General features: G+C 44.0%; 1 protein-coding gene across 1 annotated transcript in view; it reads right to left on the reverse strand.

Moving 5' to 3' along the window:
• Positions 1-17,982, reverse strand: part of NRK (Nik related kinase) — a 100,764-nt gene that overhangs the window by 68,283 nt on the left and 14,499 nt on the right. The window contains exon 2 of the mRNA XM_026848441.1: positions 3,615-3,671. Within this exon, the coding sequence (XP_026704242.1) occupies positions 3,615-3,629 (15 nt within the window). The 5' untranslated portion in view covers positions 3,630-3,671. The remainder of the gene's footprint in view (positions 1-3,614; positions 3,672-17,982) is intronic.

Raw genomic sequence — 17,982 nt, forward strand, 5'->3', positions numbered from 1 at the left:
CAGGGCTGCAGCTCATGACAGCAAAAGGCCAATTTGCTCAGCTCTTGGCGTGCCCCAAATCTTAGAGCTGAACAATCCCAGCTGGAGCTAGTCAGGGACTTTCTGATTAAATGATTTCAAAACATAGATTTGGTGAAACAAACTCTTTTGGCAGAAATGTACTGGTTATGATGAAATGATAGCTGAAAGACTTATCAGGTTGGATTTTCTAGTGATGAAAACATGATGCTGGGGGAGAGAAACACACTGCAAAATATCCCAGTAGCAAGGAAGTAGTTCAGACCCCTAGGATACGAGATATCCTTGTTCAATCCTATCCTCTCCCAAAACAGACAACACTGACCTGTTACTGAGCAGGTTAGTGACCAAACCACCACCAGCCTACACTGGCATAGGCTCTGGAACTGCCCCAATGTGAATGAGAGAGATCTACTGGAGGTTTACACTGGGGAGTTCTCTAAGCAGGTACACAAATCACAAGGTCAATCCAGGCATTCAGCTTTTCTCCACTTATTCTGGAAATGGATGAAGGGAAGAAGACTGTATTTGTTTTGATTTTGGTTTTTTATCTTCCTGTTTTCTATCACATGAAATTTTTCACTCCCTAAGAAAACTGTTCCCATGCAGCACTAATCAGATCATGCAACCACCCAAAGATGAAAATGGCCACGGGGGCTAGGAGCCTTCTGTCTCACTCAAGCAGGTTTACTATGACAGCTTTCATTTCTCACAAGCCAAACTCCATGTGAGATGTTGCTCTCAGGTGCCATTTATAGGCAGGACATTGGAGAAGAGGATTTCAATATATTAAAGACTTTATTTAATGCCTCAAGCTAGCTTTTCAGGACCAAAGGATCAGAAAATAACTTACACCTGAGCAGACTAACAATGCCAGAGCAATACTGAATCCTTGACAGGCTCTGAATTTATGACACAAATTCTAGAGATTAAAAGGATTTTTGTGTTACAGTTAGGACCCACCACTGCTGTGAAAGGCTTCAGTAACAAATGCTGTGAAGCAGAGAAAAGCTATTGCTATTTTACAGGAGAACTGAGATTCAGAGATGCCCTAGACATGTACAGCATCAGCCTCAGCCACACCCAAGCTCCTGCCTACTGCAACTGCAGAGCAGGAATGCATTGGCTTCAACCATCCCACCCACTCTGCGCTACGAGAGACCACGGCACAGCCCCTGGCCAGATAGATCAGCTCAGGAGACCAGCAATAACCCTGTTTCCTTGCAGGCACGTATCTCACCCCGAGCGCTCCGGGAATAAGCACAGAGGTGTGTGAAGGGCTCGGGACCACAGCTGCCAGCCCCACCCTGCCGCTGCACAGAGCCACCCACAGCCCGCTGCGCTCGGGGCTTACCAGAGCACACCGAGCTGTGAGATGTGGTGGCTGACAACCCCAGGGCAGAGCAGACAGCTGCTTATCACTCCGAACTGGTCTCCCAACATCTCACAGAGGCACTGCTGAGGGCCTGGAGGGAACCAGTGATAAAGTGGAGGACTGCATCCAGGTCTGCCAGCCTCTGCCCTAGCAGTGGGAACACAGCCAATCCCGCATTAAGAAAGTGGAAGTAACAGCAGAAAGCCTTGCACTCACCCTGCACCAAGGTCAGAAAGCAGAAACACTCAAGTACAGCTGAACTGGATTTAGTGGGGAAAGAGCACCAGGGAAAACCCCTCAAAAGTGGGCTGCATCACTCAACTCTCAAACCGTCACAACTGCTCTCACATTAGGTGACTCAACATGAAAACAGCATGACGTTTTATCATTGCCCCTCAAGCAATGGGACGAGTTCCCCAGTATGATACCAGCTCTCTAGCCTTCAAGGAAGCAGTAAATCAGACCTAAAGGGCTAGGTTTTGTTCTTAGAATCATGCAAGTCTATCAACTTGAATTCCTTAAGCTGGACCACAAGGTTGTCCTCCATTTAAATTTTGTTTCCAAGCATGCAGGCATTACTGGATCCTACAGTTTGTTGCTTACATACAAAGGAGACCGTGTTATGTATAGCAAAGGGAAGGAAATCTTTCCAAGGTTCCCTTCCTGCAGTTTTTGCTTCAATTGTTTCATCAAGGAAGGGACTGTCACTGGTGTTAACATGACAGCACACAAGTGACATCTTTGGCCAGCCCTCACGCACTGTTGACTGACCCAGCAAAGCGTGAAAGCAGTCCATACAGAAGCTCAGGATCACTACTGGGTCCCTGCCAGGATCTGTCCTGTCAGCTCCTCTGTCAACGGACAGAGGTGCTCTGATCTCAGGAATGTGTCTGCGACCCAAACCCTATCCCCTCTCCCGTCCAAAACCCAGTAGCCTCATGTTTGCTGACTACCATTTCTTAAGGCCAAAGCACCTGATGATATATGTAACTATAGAGCTAAAAGCAAAAATCTCACCAATATAATGTAGTGCTTATTTTAAAAACGCACCCTGTGTGCACAGAGAACAGCAAAACTGGCAGCTCAACTACACATGCATACAAGGTAACAGCCATAGCCAAACCAGCCCTTAGATATGCTTTGTAAAAGCATTAAAGTTCAAAAAACCCCTGTGCAATTCAGACCGCCTTCTGCTTAGGGCTGGATCCCTACACCATCAGCAGAGAGAACTGTCCTGACAAGGCCCACGCAGACACCACCTTGTTCTGCTGTCTTCCAAGACAATCAGAAGACAAACAAAAACACAGGCAGGACTTGCTTGTGCTTGCCCAAAACAGCACGCATAGATGTACCACTGGCAGATTTGGCCTAGAGGACTTGGCCCTGTTTTCTATTTCAGGCGATAACCCTTCATCACAGGAGGGCTCAAACATTATCTTGGTGTTTGTACTCCATATCTACACTGCCAGAGGGACAGAATGGGGAGCTAGTCTGCAGCGAGACTAGGTGCATCCCACCAAAGCACAGACTTCCAGTGAACTTGAGAAGAGAAAGCACGGAGTCTCCTCAATCTTTCAGGGGCTCAGGCTAATACGGTCTCAAGGAGGCAAGCTGCTTTGCTACTGGCTGCACTCTTAAAACGAGAAACAAAAATCAATTCTTTTCAACACTTTTTCGACACCCTGTTCCGGCACTGACACTACTTTATAAATGTGAGCAGGGACAGTGTCAAATAAACTGTCTCCTTCTCTCATCTGTCAAATAACAATAAAAAAGCGCTACATTTGCATTTCTAACATGTTCCTGCTTGCTAGCTGTCAGGGTAGCTACTCTGAGGAATGGCTGGCACACAACGGGAGAGGATGTGATGAAACACAGCAGGGGCAGTGCAGAGCTACAGGAAATCTTTTACTTGCTATCTCTGGAAACAGATAATCAACTAGAAATAAGCAGGAAGAGAGTTCTTTTCTTTGTTATTATAGACCATCAAAATATATGGCAATGCATTCCCTTACTGCTTTGTCACCATTGGTCAGGTACAACTGAAAAATCTGGTTGTATTAACACCTCTCAGCACTTTGTAAAACACAAACCAGTGCTCAGCAGTCATAATTTATATCACTAGATTGTGTTTTATAAGCTATATACCTTCTCATGATCTGATTATTTATTTTTCCTTGCACCTTGATAACAAATTTTTTATTTTTGGTTTTGCACTCACCTCCGTAACATTCATCACTTTGATTGCTGCTAGCTGCCCAGTCTTAACATGGCGACCCTGTTAAAATAACAGAAGACTGTAAGTAAAGTGTCTATGCAAACTATGCATACAGTAACAAATTAGGCATATAAAAACCAGGTTTGAGTACTTGCTTTTCATCACGTATCAAAAACCTTTCAGTGATACAAAACTACCAAGGTGAACTTTGGTGATATGTTATCAGACCCCTACCCTTGCAATGCTCTAAAGTTAACTGAGTTACTTTACAGGACTGAATTTCCCGCTTTAGCAGAAGGCAAGCAGCAATGCTGGGAGACCTCTGCTGCCAGAGCACAACACAACATGAGCTTATGTGTCTCCATCCAACTCTTCAACAGGCATTGCTGCCCGCCGAGCCTCCTCTTCTAGGAAATCTCAGCCCAGACCCAGGACAACGTAACCAGAACAACCTTCTCGCCCTGCAGTCGTGGGCTGATGCCTGCTGGGGAAGCAAGGCCCTGAGTCGCTGGCACTGTCCCCACCTTCCCACAACACATGTTCTGGCTCACCTCGGGGTAAAGAGAAAACTCTGGGTTTCAGTACCTCAATCTAGCAACTGGTATGTGACTGTCAAGAAACTAAAGCTGTATGTACTTTCTTGCCCTTTTTTTTTTTTTTTTTTTCCAAAGGCTTTTCTGGTGAAATACTTAAGTTTTAAAATTCTTACTGCAGCTGAGTTAATTGTATCCAGCTACCTCCCAAAAAGCATGCAGAGGCTTTTATTTAAAATGTAGTCTTCTATGGTGGTGGGGAGGAACTCTCCCGCAGCTTTGACTACATGTGTGCCTACATACATACACACTCGTCACTAGTGAAATACCCACACACCACAATCGTTATTAAGCAACAGATAACTGGTAATTTTAAACTAGGTAAGTGGCTAGTTTTTGAAAACAAAGCTAGGAAAAGGAAGGTAATAGGAAATAAAGCTCTTCAAAGAGCAAACGATACTGAGACTGACAAAATGTAGTTCACATTAGAAATGTAGTTCGCATTAGAAATGCAACCAGGAATCTTGCTGTAAATTGCACAGTTTCTTGGCTTGATTAGATCAAGCTGTTCAACAGATGCCATAGATGCTGTGTTTTGCCATGATAACCAACACTAATCCCATACTGGAGGATAGTATCAATAGATTTGTATGAACAGTGGATTGGCTACATGTCCTAACCCCTCACTTCATCAAATGTTCAGAAATGGGTTTGAAGCTCTGAGACTGCAATTTTGTTACTGAAATACTAGTGCCGGCAAAGCTGTACATCTAAATAACTAACTGACATCAGTTAAGTAAGCTATAAGAATTCAGGAAATCAAATAGGAAATGTTGCAGTTTGCAGACAAAATGATTTGCAGGTGCAATTTACACCTGCAAAATTAAAAGCTAGGTTGATGTCATTTTAAAACGCAGGCCCTATCTGCACAAAATTGCATACGAGTGTTATTCCTAAGACTAAGTAATTTTGCATCAAAGAAAAATGATTCCTCGTTCACAGGCGATATGTCACAGTCATGTTTTCTTTTACAGAAAAATAAATCCTGCTGAGTTTTTGTATATTTATAAGTGTCCTCTTTCCGTGGAAGTGCTCCTGAGATTGCAAAGCTTTTTCTCATAAGCTAGGATGATAGGATTTATATATTATCACAGACCGCAGGAGGAAGACAAATGGGACACACCCTCACCAGGCCCAGGGCACACACAAGCACTGTGGCCAAGTGCAGCTGGGCAATGACAAGTATTAGCCCAACAGATGCCGGTGTTTGGTCAGCATCCACTCCAGCTGACGTCAATCCCAGCTAGCAAGCTTCCTCTACACAGCCACAGCTCCTTTGTTGGAGGCCATTGTTTGCAAATGTTTCCAGGCATTGAATGTGTTGGCAATATAGTTGAGAGAGGGCCTTCCACAAAATACAGTCATGCTAGCTAGACACGCTGGCACCCCAACGTAACTCCAAAGTTTGTCTGGAGTCAAGTACAGTGATAATTCCATGCCTCAGGCCACTACACATAGCAGGCAACTGATCCATGGAAATGATGAGTCTCTCCTGGGCCGCTGTACATTCTGCAAAGGTTGATGTCAAGAATCAACACTGATTTTCATAATTACAGTGAAGCATGGAGATGTGCTTCTTTACTGAAAAAAATAAATCAATACTAGGTTAGCGTTGCACTTGATATTGAATGTTCATCAGAAGGGGGAAAGGTTTGGCATTCAGTTTTGCTTTCAAAGCACAATACCTGGTCAAACTTTCCCTCTGAATAACAGACATCTATTATTTTGCAGCCACAGTTACTTCCGCTGCATGCAAACCTCCTGCTCTCACTCACTTTTACCATTATAAATGAGAATGCTAAACCCCCTCCAAAAAAAGGTTTGGAAAATTAGCATTTACAGGAAAGAAAACAGCAAGCCCTTTTGTTTTGTGGATTGTGATTCACCTCTGCACAAAAATGTTAACTGAGATGCACAACTCAGTCCTGCTCCTGCATTCCTAAAGGCTCACATGTCTGCAACTAGGGTGATTCCTGGACAAGAGGATCTTAATCTGTGCAGAGAGAGCAGGATCATGCCCCGTGCCTTGTCTCAGTGCCCATCTTACTCACACCATGCAGAGTTACTACCAGCCTGAGGAAAATACATAAGGTCACATCCAACCATCCCTCCTCACAGGTTCACCTGCAATAAATACTCTGTGACTGGGTGAAGCAGCCTGTACATGGAAGTAAATTCTATTAACTACATGCACTTCACATCCTTATGTCCTTTTAGAACCCTTTATCCTGGAACAAAACAGAGTGGTTCAATCCTCCAAAGAATTTCAACCCTTCTCAAGAGACCAAAAGGAAAGGAGCAGTAAAAACTCATTCTTGTTGGTTTGCTCTAATTCTCAATTCATAATAATTAATTTTCAACAAATGTTATCACACCTTTTGAAAAGAGTCTTCCATGTTTCTTGGTTGCTTTAAGCTGAAGGACTTCATCTTCCCCCACCAGCACAAGTTTGTGCAGGGTAATGCAGAGGGCTGCAGGTTAACCTCATGAAAAGGTGTAAACATATCTATATACTTACATCTGCCTTTCATCAATTATCTAAAAGGGATGAATTAGTTTAGAAGTGTGTATAAAAAAAAGTATCTTGGAGATTGCAGCTAAATATGTATCTACAGCTATACATCTATATAAAAACATTTTCATAATGAGACACTAATTTTACTGCCATCTTGGCAGATTTGTTTTTGATTACAGTTGTACATTTTCCCAAATAGAATTCATCCTTATTGTAGAGCAATACATCTCAAAAGTCTCTGCACCTGCTAATGTATGCAACAAACAATGTGGCAGAATTACACGCACACTCCATCATTTCTCCTTAGTTCTGGCATCAACCCAACACACACAAATAAAACCTTTCCCTTTAAATATTGACAAAGGAAAAGGCTCACTCAGCGGAGAAAAAATAATCACAGAACCCTGGAGACATCATAAGTTTTATTCCTTCTCCCCAAAACTTCACTGTCTATTCAATTAGTTGTGATAAAGAGGGGGTGAAGCAAAGCCACCCAACAGCTCACCCAAACACCAGCAGTGGCTGCAGGCTGGCACCCTACTGAACTCAGCACCACCCCCCAAAACGTGAGCAAGACTCCATGTGAAGAGGGATGAAGCTTTCAGAGGACATGCATGTTCATGTGGAGAAGAACCATTAGTGCCTGTGCAGCTTATCTGAGCAGGGTAACATGCTCTATGTTAAACTTGCTTTAATGCACAGACTACAACTGTGCTGGCAGTTCAGAACAAAAATCACAGGTTTCTCTTCTTTACATTGGTTTTGCAAACTGTTTCAAGCTCATTTTCCTTGACATCTCCAAAAGCAGTAAACATCCTGAACCCAGCCCTGGGCTTCTTGTTAAACACACCAAGACTAGTGCCTAAGTAAGAAAAGGTTTCAGGGCCTGGCCCCTTATTTTTTTCATTTATCAATAAATCTCAGAGGTTAGCCAGAGTTCATGGGAACTCACACATTGCCACTTCTGCTGAAGTCACAAGGTTGAGCATGTCTGAATTGTTTTGAGAAAGGTGGTGTTTTGATTTTTGGTTAAAGCTCCCAGGAGCAACTGGCTGTTTTAACTGTTTCCCAACCAAATGAGAGCAACAGCTTCACCTGCTTCCAGTGATGAGACATGCAGAAGTTTGTCCTTTTTGATGGGAGGAAGAATAAGGGGTGCTGCTCTCCCAGCCCTCTGGTGCAATCCGCTGCTGTCCACCCTCTCCAGATCATTAAAGGGAATCAGCCTGTTGCAATTCAAGATCCTCCATTGCACATTTCCCCAGAAACTGGGCAGAGGACAGGAATGGTCTGTGGGCCCGTTTCCCTAATAAAATGTTTCATCTTTCACTCAAATGCTCAGTTTGAGAGCAGGTTTCAACTCTGGAGAATGCAGCCAAAACATCCAACAGCCATCTGCAAGTCACCCATATTCCTACCGAAGAATGTAGCATTAAACACTATCAAGCTCATACAGAGCTGAGAGATGAACAATTCTGAAGCTCAGTGACTTTCTAAAATTGAAGTTCCTGCCTACATTTTGATGAGGTATCAAAGCTGGAAGAAATTCTTCCATTAGCTTTGAGTCCAGCTAAATTCCTTGTCTCCTCCAGAAAATATTTCTGCATAAAGTCTGCTGCAGTTGCCAGTCAGTCACTACAGTAACATTCAGCAATCCTGGAACCAGCATACACATTTTTGAAATCTGCATACTGCTCATTGCAGCCACATTTGTGGAGGACGCTTTACGCCAAAGATCTGGTTCTGATGAGGTCCAACCACGTATTATCTCTGCAGGGAGATATACATGGAATAGGACAGATCGCTCAGTGTTATTTCTATTGGATTTTTATTTACCTTTTTAGCTCAATTACATAAAGGAACCACTTATCTATGCCCTCTATTGAGGGTCTAGACATGTATTTTTTTATTTACATCAAACATGAGTAGCAGCAGTAGTGGTCAAGCTATTAGCTGATAAAGGGGCTTTACACAAATTAAGTATATTTACAAAATGATGCATTCAGTCACGTACAACACCTTTTCCTGTTAGGTTCAAATAAAAATTTGGGGCAGTCCATGGCTTGGGCCATGATTACAACCAGAGATCCAAGGTCCCAGTGACATACACCTGAGACCGTGAGGCTGCAGGTCACGCGCAGAGCACTTGGTTTGACAGCCTCCCTCCCAGATCCTGCAGAGACCTCTCTTCCTAGGGGTGGCAAACAGCTCCCATCAGCTTCTTTCCCCATCTGACAGATTTGAAGTAGACAGTTACAAATCCAGGCGACACAGCCCAGCTGTCCTGTTATGGTGCTGCGCACCATGCCAAGGCAGCCCACGGCAGTCCCATCACACGCTTCCTTTTTGGCAACAGGCTCTACTTAACGTCTGCGTGCTTCTGGGTCTGTCTGATGTAGCTGTCCCCATTTAACTGCAGCAGGAAAAAGTGAAGGACAGGGACTGCCTGCTGCTGGATAGCAAGGCAGCACAAAGCTGGTGGTTTTGACTGTGCAAAAGTCTTCATCTGTGTCCATGTTCTGTCTGCAACCACAAGCACGACATCACTTTTCTCTCCTTTAAAAAGCAGCATTTTTGGTGAGGCTGTGAGATGGCTCTGTGCAGGGATGCCTCCCAGGTGCTAGAAGCCTTGGAAACGCCAGTTTGCACCTTTGTGGCCATGTGGAGGGCAATTTCACATCAAACACACTCTGCCATCAGGCACGCACATGTACAGTGCACTTAGGCTGTGCACAGACACAAAGAGCTCACAACATCTGCACAAAGCTGCGGGACTCCCGGGTGACCCTTCACCACACTGCCTGCCTGGGCCATCCACAAAGCTGCAGATACCACAAACTTCACTCTGGGGACCTTCTCTGGATATAGAATGTTTGCATTTGAAAGCAAGATCTGGCTGCTGGAGTCTTCAGGGCCAGAGGACTTTTTCACCCAGAAACATTTGTTAGGGGATAACTGATGCAGGCTGCAGCCACCCGCCCTTTGGGAGCGAGGTGAAGGCACAGCTGTTTTGCTGCAAGCTCTTACTGAAAGTGAACTTCAGCAAGCAGGTTTCCTGTTCAAAACCCACTTACGAACTTTGAAGTTTGAGCCCATCTCGGGTAAATCTGTGTGGCCCTGCGGTTGCTGGTAGACTGCCAGCTCAGCCTTCTGTGCCCTGGAGGACGGGACCCCACCCTTTTGCCCCTCTCCTCTCCACCCTTTCCATCCTGGTAACACAAGGAAAGCCTTTAAGAGATTATGCATCAAATGAACAATGCTCTTCATAGGGATCCAGGAAACCCTATGTCCTATTCCACATGACCTTAACAAAGTCATGATCCTTCTGTTTCCCCTTCCACCTACATGGAGCTTTTCTACTTAGACCCAGCTCTTTAGAAGAGCTGAGCGATGTTTGCAATCACCAGCCCCAGACATCCCAGCCTGCGACCACCAGCTTTGCCTGCTCGCACTGCAGGTAGGCAGGGGCAGGCTCCCATGCAGCTGCAGTATGCTTCTCAGAGCACGCTGGTGGGTTAGCACGGCTGAGAGGAGGACCCCAAGAACATAAAATGTGCAGATTGCACTGCAGTTTAGACACAGCCTCTGTTTTACAGCATATGGCTGCACACAGTGACATCCTGCTGTCCCCTGGGGTCTTGACTAACATAAACAAGTGGTCAGGGTTTGCACATCCAGGGCTGTAGTTTTCTGGTGCTGAGACGTATCACCTGAGAAGACAGTTTATAGGAGACATCTATTAAGATGACTAGTCTCAGCAACTGGTACCATGTGAGACAACCCACTGCAGTCGTGGTCGGAGCTCGTCAGCTAAAAATACAGCAGTAATGCAAAACTTGCAATGGGAAAGGAGTAAATTCCAAGGAAGAAATTATTAAGAGTTTGGAAGCTTATAGGCTGTTTTTGTTAGTTAATGGTCTAAGGCAAAACTCAGGGTCAGTCATGCACTGAAGGCTAGCACTGGATTTCAGAAATTATCCATTCAATTGTAAACTATGACATGTTTTAAAATATCATTATTGTTGTGGGAGACAAAAAAATAAACGAAAAAAAAACCAAAACAAACCAAACAAAACTCCCAACCCACGACAACACACATCAGCCTTGTACAGATAATTACCAGTTCCAAAAAGTCTTTTTTTTTTTTTTTAACCCCTCATGAAGAATTTGGGACACCAGCCGGGTGGGAATACAGCTACGATTTTGATTACAGCTTCATTCTTCTAATCATGCAACTCAGGCTGCAGAAAGCCTACTTTGATTGACATGATAGCGTTTTGGTATCACTTCTGTCACAATGTCTATGGATATGTGTTGTATTTTGGGGCTGTAAATCAAAGAACTGTATTCCCTTAGAGCATTTCTTCTCTTCTTTGTGACACCAGGAGATGCTGAGATTTAGAATCCTGGGCCTTGTTCCAGGCCACCTCCAGGGCAGCCCTCAGGTCCATCTCCCAAGCTGGAGCACACCCTCCTTCCCACCTAAGTGACCGCTTTCATGCCAGCAGTGCAGGATGCAGGGACTTCCGTAAAACCACAACCCAGCTGCACTGCCGAAGTGCTGATCATGTGGGTGCAACACATTTGCCCTTTCACCCGCACATTTGGCACCAATTTCCAGGCAGTCCTAGGTCTCACCCAAAACCACTTGGCCAGCACAGCCAAATGCTGCATTTCCCCTTCCCTATCCTCCATAAACACCTTCTTTCAAGGGCAAGGGGATAGCTTTCTCTGCCATTAACTCCGTTGTATCAAGAGGAAGAGCACACAGCAGACGGCAGCTTCAGAACGAGCTCCGGAGATTACTGCTTCAGCAACATAAAGGTCCTGCGCTGCTCCCAGACTATCCAACTTCAGCCACTTCCAGCCAGTCCTTCAGGTTGTAATGGGACTGCTGGACTGACACTTAGCGTTGCCTTCAGAACTGACCACAGATGTTTTCCTACTAGGGAAGGCAAAGCGTGTCGCCTAAACACTACAAAATATGATCACCCTTGTCCACAGCTGGTCAGAGTGGTGAACAAAATAAATATTAATACACTGTAAATAATCAAGACATGCTCTTCAAGGTCTATGTTTGTTGGGTTTTTTTTCCTCCTATATGCTAATTCCCACTCTACTTTATGATTAGATATGTTCCAAGAAGTTAGCTAAGATTTATCACTTTCAGTATAGACCACACTATGAAGTTGAGTACTATTTAGCATTCCCCAGAACTCGGGTTGTAAAACATTAACAGTAAATTCTAACATGTCTGCACGTAGATAAATAAAGAACAAAAGTTAATTAATAACATTCAGTGCACTTTAAGACAAAGCATGTTACACTAATGAAGAAATATTAGAGATAGATATAAAGAAACGAAAAACTGTTCAAAAAATAAAAATGTTACACTGCATTCCAAATGAAAAAGGGTAATTTTGTAAAGGTTAGCAAATTCACTTAGCAAAAATGACTTGATATTCAGTGAAAACCAAATTATTTTCCTAGCAAACACCACTGTCCTATTCCTATACAGAGCAGGTCATTCTATCCCTCCCATCACTTCTCTCTCCCCCCTCATCTCAGAAATGGTTAGGTGGTGACTCAAATATTTTCATTACACTCAAAGTGAAAATAATAGTTTTATAAAGTTTTTTTAAATGAAGTTTTAGACATGTCAGGGGTAAGATGTTAAAAAAAAATACCAGGAATTTCTCTCAGGACCAGTGTCACATGCTTAAACAAACAAACAAAAATATCACTGTAACTCATAACACTATAGGAAACAACTAAATTGGCAGTGGTATCAGAGGACTTCCCCTATATTAAAATAGCAACACATTAGCCAAGGGAAGAGATTAGAATGTATAACTTCTATCAGTCACTTAAAATTCTACCCAAGTCCACATTGGCTAGAAGGGAGAGATGGGCAGGGGCTGCTTCAATGGTACCAGATCAAACAACCTTGATCTCTGGAGGAAAAGGACAGTTTTTCAACCCTACTGCAAATGTCTGTACCACAGCCCTCATGAACTGTAAAACCCAAGAGGCATCAGAAGCAGTTTTTCTGTCTAGTTTGGGTGTTTTTTTTACCCTTTCAGTTCCTATTTCCTCCCATTGTACAAGTGGAAACACAGATTGTTTGTTTTGCCTAATATTGGTCTGGTTCTGACTGCGGACCAGTGGGAAAATAAAATGAAACAAAGGAAAAAATTCAAGCCCTTTTGCAAACACCTATTTGAGTATCTACATTTTTGCAATATCAATATGTTCAGTTGATCAGATTGCCATCCTTATGCAAAACACAAACCACTCAAGGCTGCTGCATACTTGTATAAAACTAGATTAGAGATTGATCTTCTGGGATTTTGAAACCTGCTCCCATTCATGTTGTGACTGGCACAACAAAGCAATACACTTAGCACTTTTGAAAATACCATGCTAGTTGTAATATGAAGAAAGGAGTTTTGTCATCATTTGAAATGGGTGGTGCCTGCAGCAGAACATCCCATGTAATCTTCTGCAGGTCCGTGTTCATTTGGAGGAATCTGGAAAGTTCCTATTCCTGTGGCTTCTCCTTTATTCAACTAACCTGCAGACAGAGTGCTTTAGATACCCTACCAACATTTGAAGTTTCTGAGCAATGGGAACAATGTGCGAGAAAGAAGAGCAGGAGCATTCCTCCTGGGGCAAGTAACATCATGGTGGCCCTTGGTGGGTAACGCAGGAAATGGAGAGCCCCAGCAGGCAGCGCAGCGTGCAGCTCGGGAAGGCAACTTCAGAGACTGCCACCGCGCCTGCGCCCAGGGTCGGCGCCGGCTGGGGACACACGGGGTTACCGAAAGCGTAGCTACTACTGGTGAAGGACCAGACTCTCAACAACTCTGACAGAGCTGGATCTGGCCCGATGTGTTTTGTAGCTGGAAACACTTCACAAGGGTCTAAGGGAAGACAAACGCTCTGAGGCTCAAGCTGTCCTCTGTTCGGAAACCCATACAAGTGCCTGACTTCAGAGAGGCCCCTGAACTCCCATGGCTTCTCATCATGTACCCAAAGCAAAGCACACCCTTTGCCAAGTGGACTGAATGGGAGCTGCTACAGCAGGGAAAGGAAACCAACGTTTTGGGGCCATATGTGGGTCCAGAGAGCAACTCAACAGCACAGTGAATGGGAGGAGACTTCTGAAAAGCAGGCTGTGCAGTTATCCCCTTTCCCTCACACTCCATTTATTGGGACATAAACCCGAATTTTCTTAGGCCTAAATTTCAGTATTTGCACAAATAATAGTTTCACCAGCCTTGCCATTCATCCCGGGCTTTGGCATTTGTCACGCCTCTTAACGTCTCTTGAAACATGCTGTTGGGTTTCCAGGCTCAGACACCCCATCGCAGCTTGCTACCCCTGCCAGGGGCTTGGAGGCTTTGCAGGCACAAGCAGTTTTCTTTCCCCAGTGGGTGTTTTGCCTTGGGCCCACCGGGGCTGGTGGTCTGCAGGCAGTGAGCAGCAGCAGGGACCCCGGCTGCCCAGCACAGCACGGCCGGGATACGGGGGGTCTGCAGCCCCGTGGCTCCTCTTATTGCAGGCAGGAGGGCTGCAACAGCCTGGGCACAGAGCCAGTCCCGCTCAGCACCTGGGGAGCCCAGCAGTGATTTATGACAAAGGTCTACCACGCCAAGTCTATTCATCCAGAAAAATAAACAGTTTAGGAAAAATCCCTCAGCCTTTGGAAGACTCTCACTCTGCAGACCAGGGGCCATCGAGAAGCAAAGTCTAGCGAGAGGTACAAATCCCTTCACCCCAGTGTATTTTCCCTGTCTGACTCATGTGCATCTGTTTACAGAAAGACAGGGCACTAGAGAAAATCTATACACAGCACATCTCTGCTGGATGAAGTCACAAGCAGTTAAATGTGTCCCGCCAGCTCCATCCTGCTGAAAGGAAGTCAGGGCTGGACTGCAGGAGGTCAGCTGATGGGTTGCTGGACTTTTTGAGCAGGAATCCCTCAAAGGAAGGTTTTTTGGCTCATCATCACTATCAAGCTCTGAAGGCCGAGCTGCACACAGCAATTATAAACCTCATGTCATAAGAGTCATGTTTTAACTTTTAAAGTTAATGCAGCCTTCCCAGGCACATGCTAATAAATAAAGGCTTTATTAGCCTTCTAGCCCACATAAACATAATTTTGTGCACATATGAAACTCTCAGCAATTATATTACTGAATTTTTAAAAATCCTTGACTGTTCTTGTGAACAGTAAGTGTAATTTGAATTTTCTCTTGCATATAATGCAGAACATGGACAAGGTTCTGCATGGGTTAAAACTGTGTTGCTGGGGGTTTTTTAAAAGGCTTTAAGGCAGGCAAGGTACACAGCTCAGACTGAAAATTCCAGCCTAGATGATGAGAGCTACAACAAGCTTAAAGGTGATTTACTTTTTCATGACAGTTCTGCTGGTATTTTTCTCACACAGATTGCAATACTGTGCAGGTATGCATCTCTCCGCAGATATGAGATAGTACACATGGCACCGTGCAGGACAGCCCAGTTCTAAAAACTGGCATTAAATGGGTTTCTCCTGTGGTCTCTAAGCCTTTTCCCTTCAGTACTTCATGGCAAACACCCTCCCTACAAGCCTCTTCACCTGAGGTGAATCTTGAAGTCAAAAACTCTACTGAGTACTGCTGTTGAGTTCAGCAGATCTGAGGTCTGCCTAGGGAAAGGTCATATTTCTTCACACACATACAAAAGTCTTCACAGAGCATTTAACCGAGGAAAAAAAGAGCATCTACTCTCAGCGCCTTCTCATTTGGCTCTATTTGACACATCCTCTTCAAAAATAAAAAGGGAGTTAATGGACACAATTAGTCTGTGAGAAAATACATCACTCTCCAGATTTCTGAATGAGCTCTGCAAGAAATGAACTACATGGCACTGATCTTGCAGCAGCAGCCAATTCCTATTTCCTTCCAAAATCCTATTGGCCAGATGGTTCACAAAACTCAAGGGAAAATTACTTAAACGTTTGGAAAGGCTTTCAGTATTAAGTTGGTCTCCAAAATGAAATCAAACTACCCTTCTAATTGTTCTTAAAAGTAAAGTATACCTTGCTTTTCTAATTAATTTAAGAAGGAGCAGTGCTTCCAAGTTCACTTCCCTAAAGAAAAAAATCTGAATTCAAGAAGAGCCTTGGTGTTATTTTTTTCTAAACTGATCTAATCAGCTTCGTACAGCAGAAGCCTGGCTGGCAAAGGTTCTCCTCTCGAGCAAACTGTAGGTCAGATGTGCAGTAATAGTTCCTGAACAGCTACAAGCAGTTACTGTTCAATGCTGTATCTTCCAATTTTCTGTATTACTTGTAGGGATTGAAGTCAATCATGGCAGAGAGAGAGAAATGAACAGCGAACTCTTGACAGGAAAAAAAAACCAAAACAAAACAAACCTGCAGAATAATTTCAAGAAAATGACTAAACACATTACAGAAGGAGAACTGCAGAGCCTTAAGCAATGGAGACCAGCATAATTACCGGCATGTATGAAGCAAAGGAGAAGCTCAACATTGGAAGAATTGGTCACAAAGGGACCATGAGTTTCCTGCAATTAACCACTGAACAGTGTAACCAGATTTTGAAACTCTCATCCCTTTGCCTTGCCCATTTAAACAACCCAAGTTCATTTTGTAGAGTATAAGATGAAGTAGTGCACTATATAGTGAACTATGCAATTGGGTAAAACTAACTAGAACTGCCCAAAGTTCACTGCCTACAGGAAATTAGTCTCTTCATGAAGCTGCAGATGAGGGACAGATGAAAACAGAGAACACTTGCTATTCTGATGGATTACAGATACACTTACATTCACAGGCATATAGATTTGAGTGGATTCCTCTCATACATGATCTGTCAGTTGGTACATCACAGCAATGGCATCTCTGTAAACCTGTACACCACCAAATATTATGGGGGCCAAGGTACTATGGACAAAAGTGCAGGAACATGCACACAAACAGATCTATAAGTAACCAAAACTATAAGCCTGAAATCCACTGATCCAGCCCATGAAATCTCAGTTGTCAATGAAGCTGCACCAGAAACCTTCTCGTGATTCAGGCTCAAACCCAGTTCTCATTTTCCAAGCTCTGAACCCTGCTTCCCTTACCTTTTAATGGCAATAGCCTCTATAACCAGCTGCATCACATCACAAAGCAGCTGTCAAGAAAGAAAAAACAAAACAAAACAGCAAAACAACCTAAACATTCCACAAGGCACCCAGCTAATGCCAGCAGCTTCCTGGAGAAACATGGAGTAGCAAGTATCTGAAGTCTGGTTTACACATATAAGCTTTAAAAATCTACTTTAACATCATACTGTATTCACTTTAAATTTACTCTAAAAGTTTAACCATCCACAAGTTTCAAAATAACTTCCTTTTACAGCTTCTTTGTATATTCCATCATCCACATCCAGATGCCAAAATACACCACCAACAGCTCATTGCTCCTTAGGATAAATATGGAACACGCGCCAGAGAAAAACTTCGCAGGGTCAGCTAAAACTCTACAGCACGGCCAATGCACATATTTAAAGAACAGAAATTTAAATAACTAGGTCTCTACCTACAACAAAAGCACCTCAAAAAAAAAAATAATTAAAGAGTATATGAAAACGCCATACCAGAAAACCTGCCTCCCAAGTGCATTGTATTGCCTTCTAGTTTATGAAGTTTAGGTTCAGGGAGGGATTACAGGGAATTGCAAGCCTTCCTGTAATATCAAAGACAGCAGCTTAGCCAGGTTTCTTAAGAAAACAAGGTGTACGTGATTGTGCTTCCCTTACATCCAACCATGTTTTAACCTGTCAGCCCATTTTAACCAACCCTGACAGATAGAAGTCTCTGAGATGATTCAATTCTCGTGTTCTTTGTGAAAATTGGAGAGGGAGACTAACTCCCTTCCTGCAAAGAGGAGGGCTCCAGAGTGGGCTCTGCGGTTCCTACCCGGGGCTGCCTGCCAGCGGGCCAGCCAGGGCACATGCAGCAGCCTGCAGCCAGCCACAGCGCGGGCTGATGCTCGCCCAAAGGGCAGCAGGTAGCCACAGGCAGCAGCTGCTGCAGCGTCAGATCGCGGGGGTACAGAAGTAAAGGGGGGGCCATGGGTGTTATGTGCTAGCAGAGATCCTAAAGGACTCAACAAAGGAATTGGGACTGCTGAGGTCAGAGGTGGACAGAGTAGGACAGAATAAGAAAGGACAAATTTGCAAGCAACTCCATTTTGTTATTTTTACTA

The sequence above is a fragment of the Athene cunicularia genome (genome assembly GCF_003259725.1).
Source record: "Athene cunicularia isolate RWA chromosome 4 unlocalized genomic scaffold, athCun1 chr4_part3, whole genome shotgun sequence".
Taxonomy (NCBI): domain Eukaryota; kingdom Metazoa; phylum Chordata; class Aves; order Strigiformes; family Strigidae; genus Athene; species Athene cunicularia.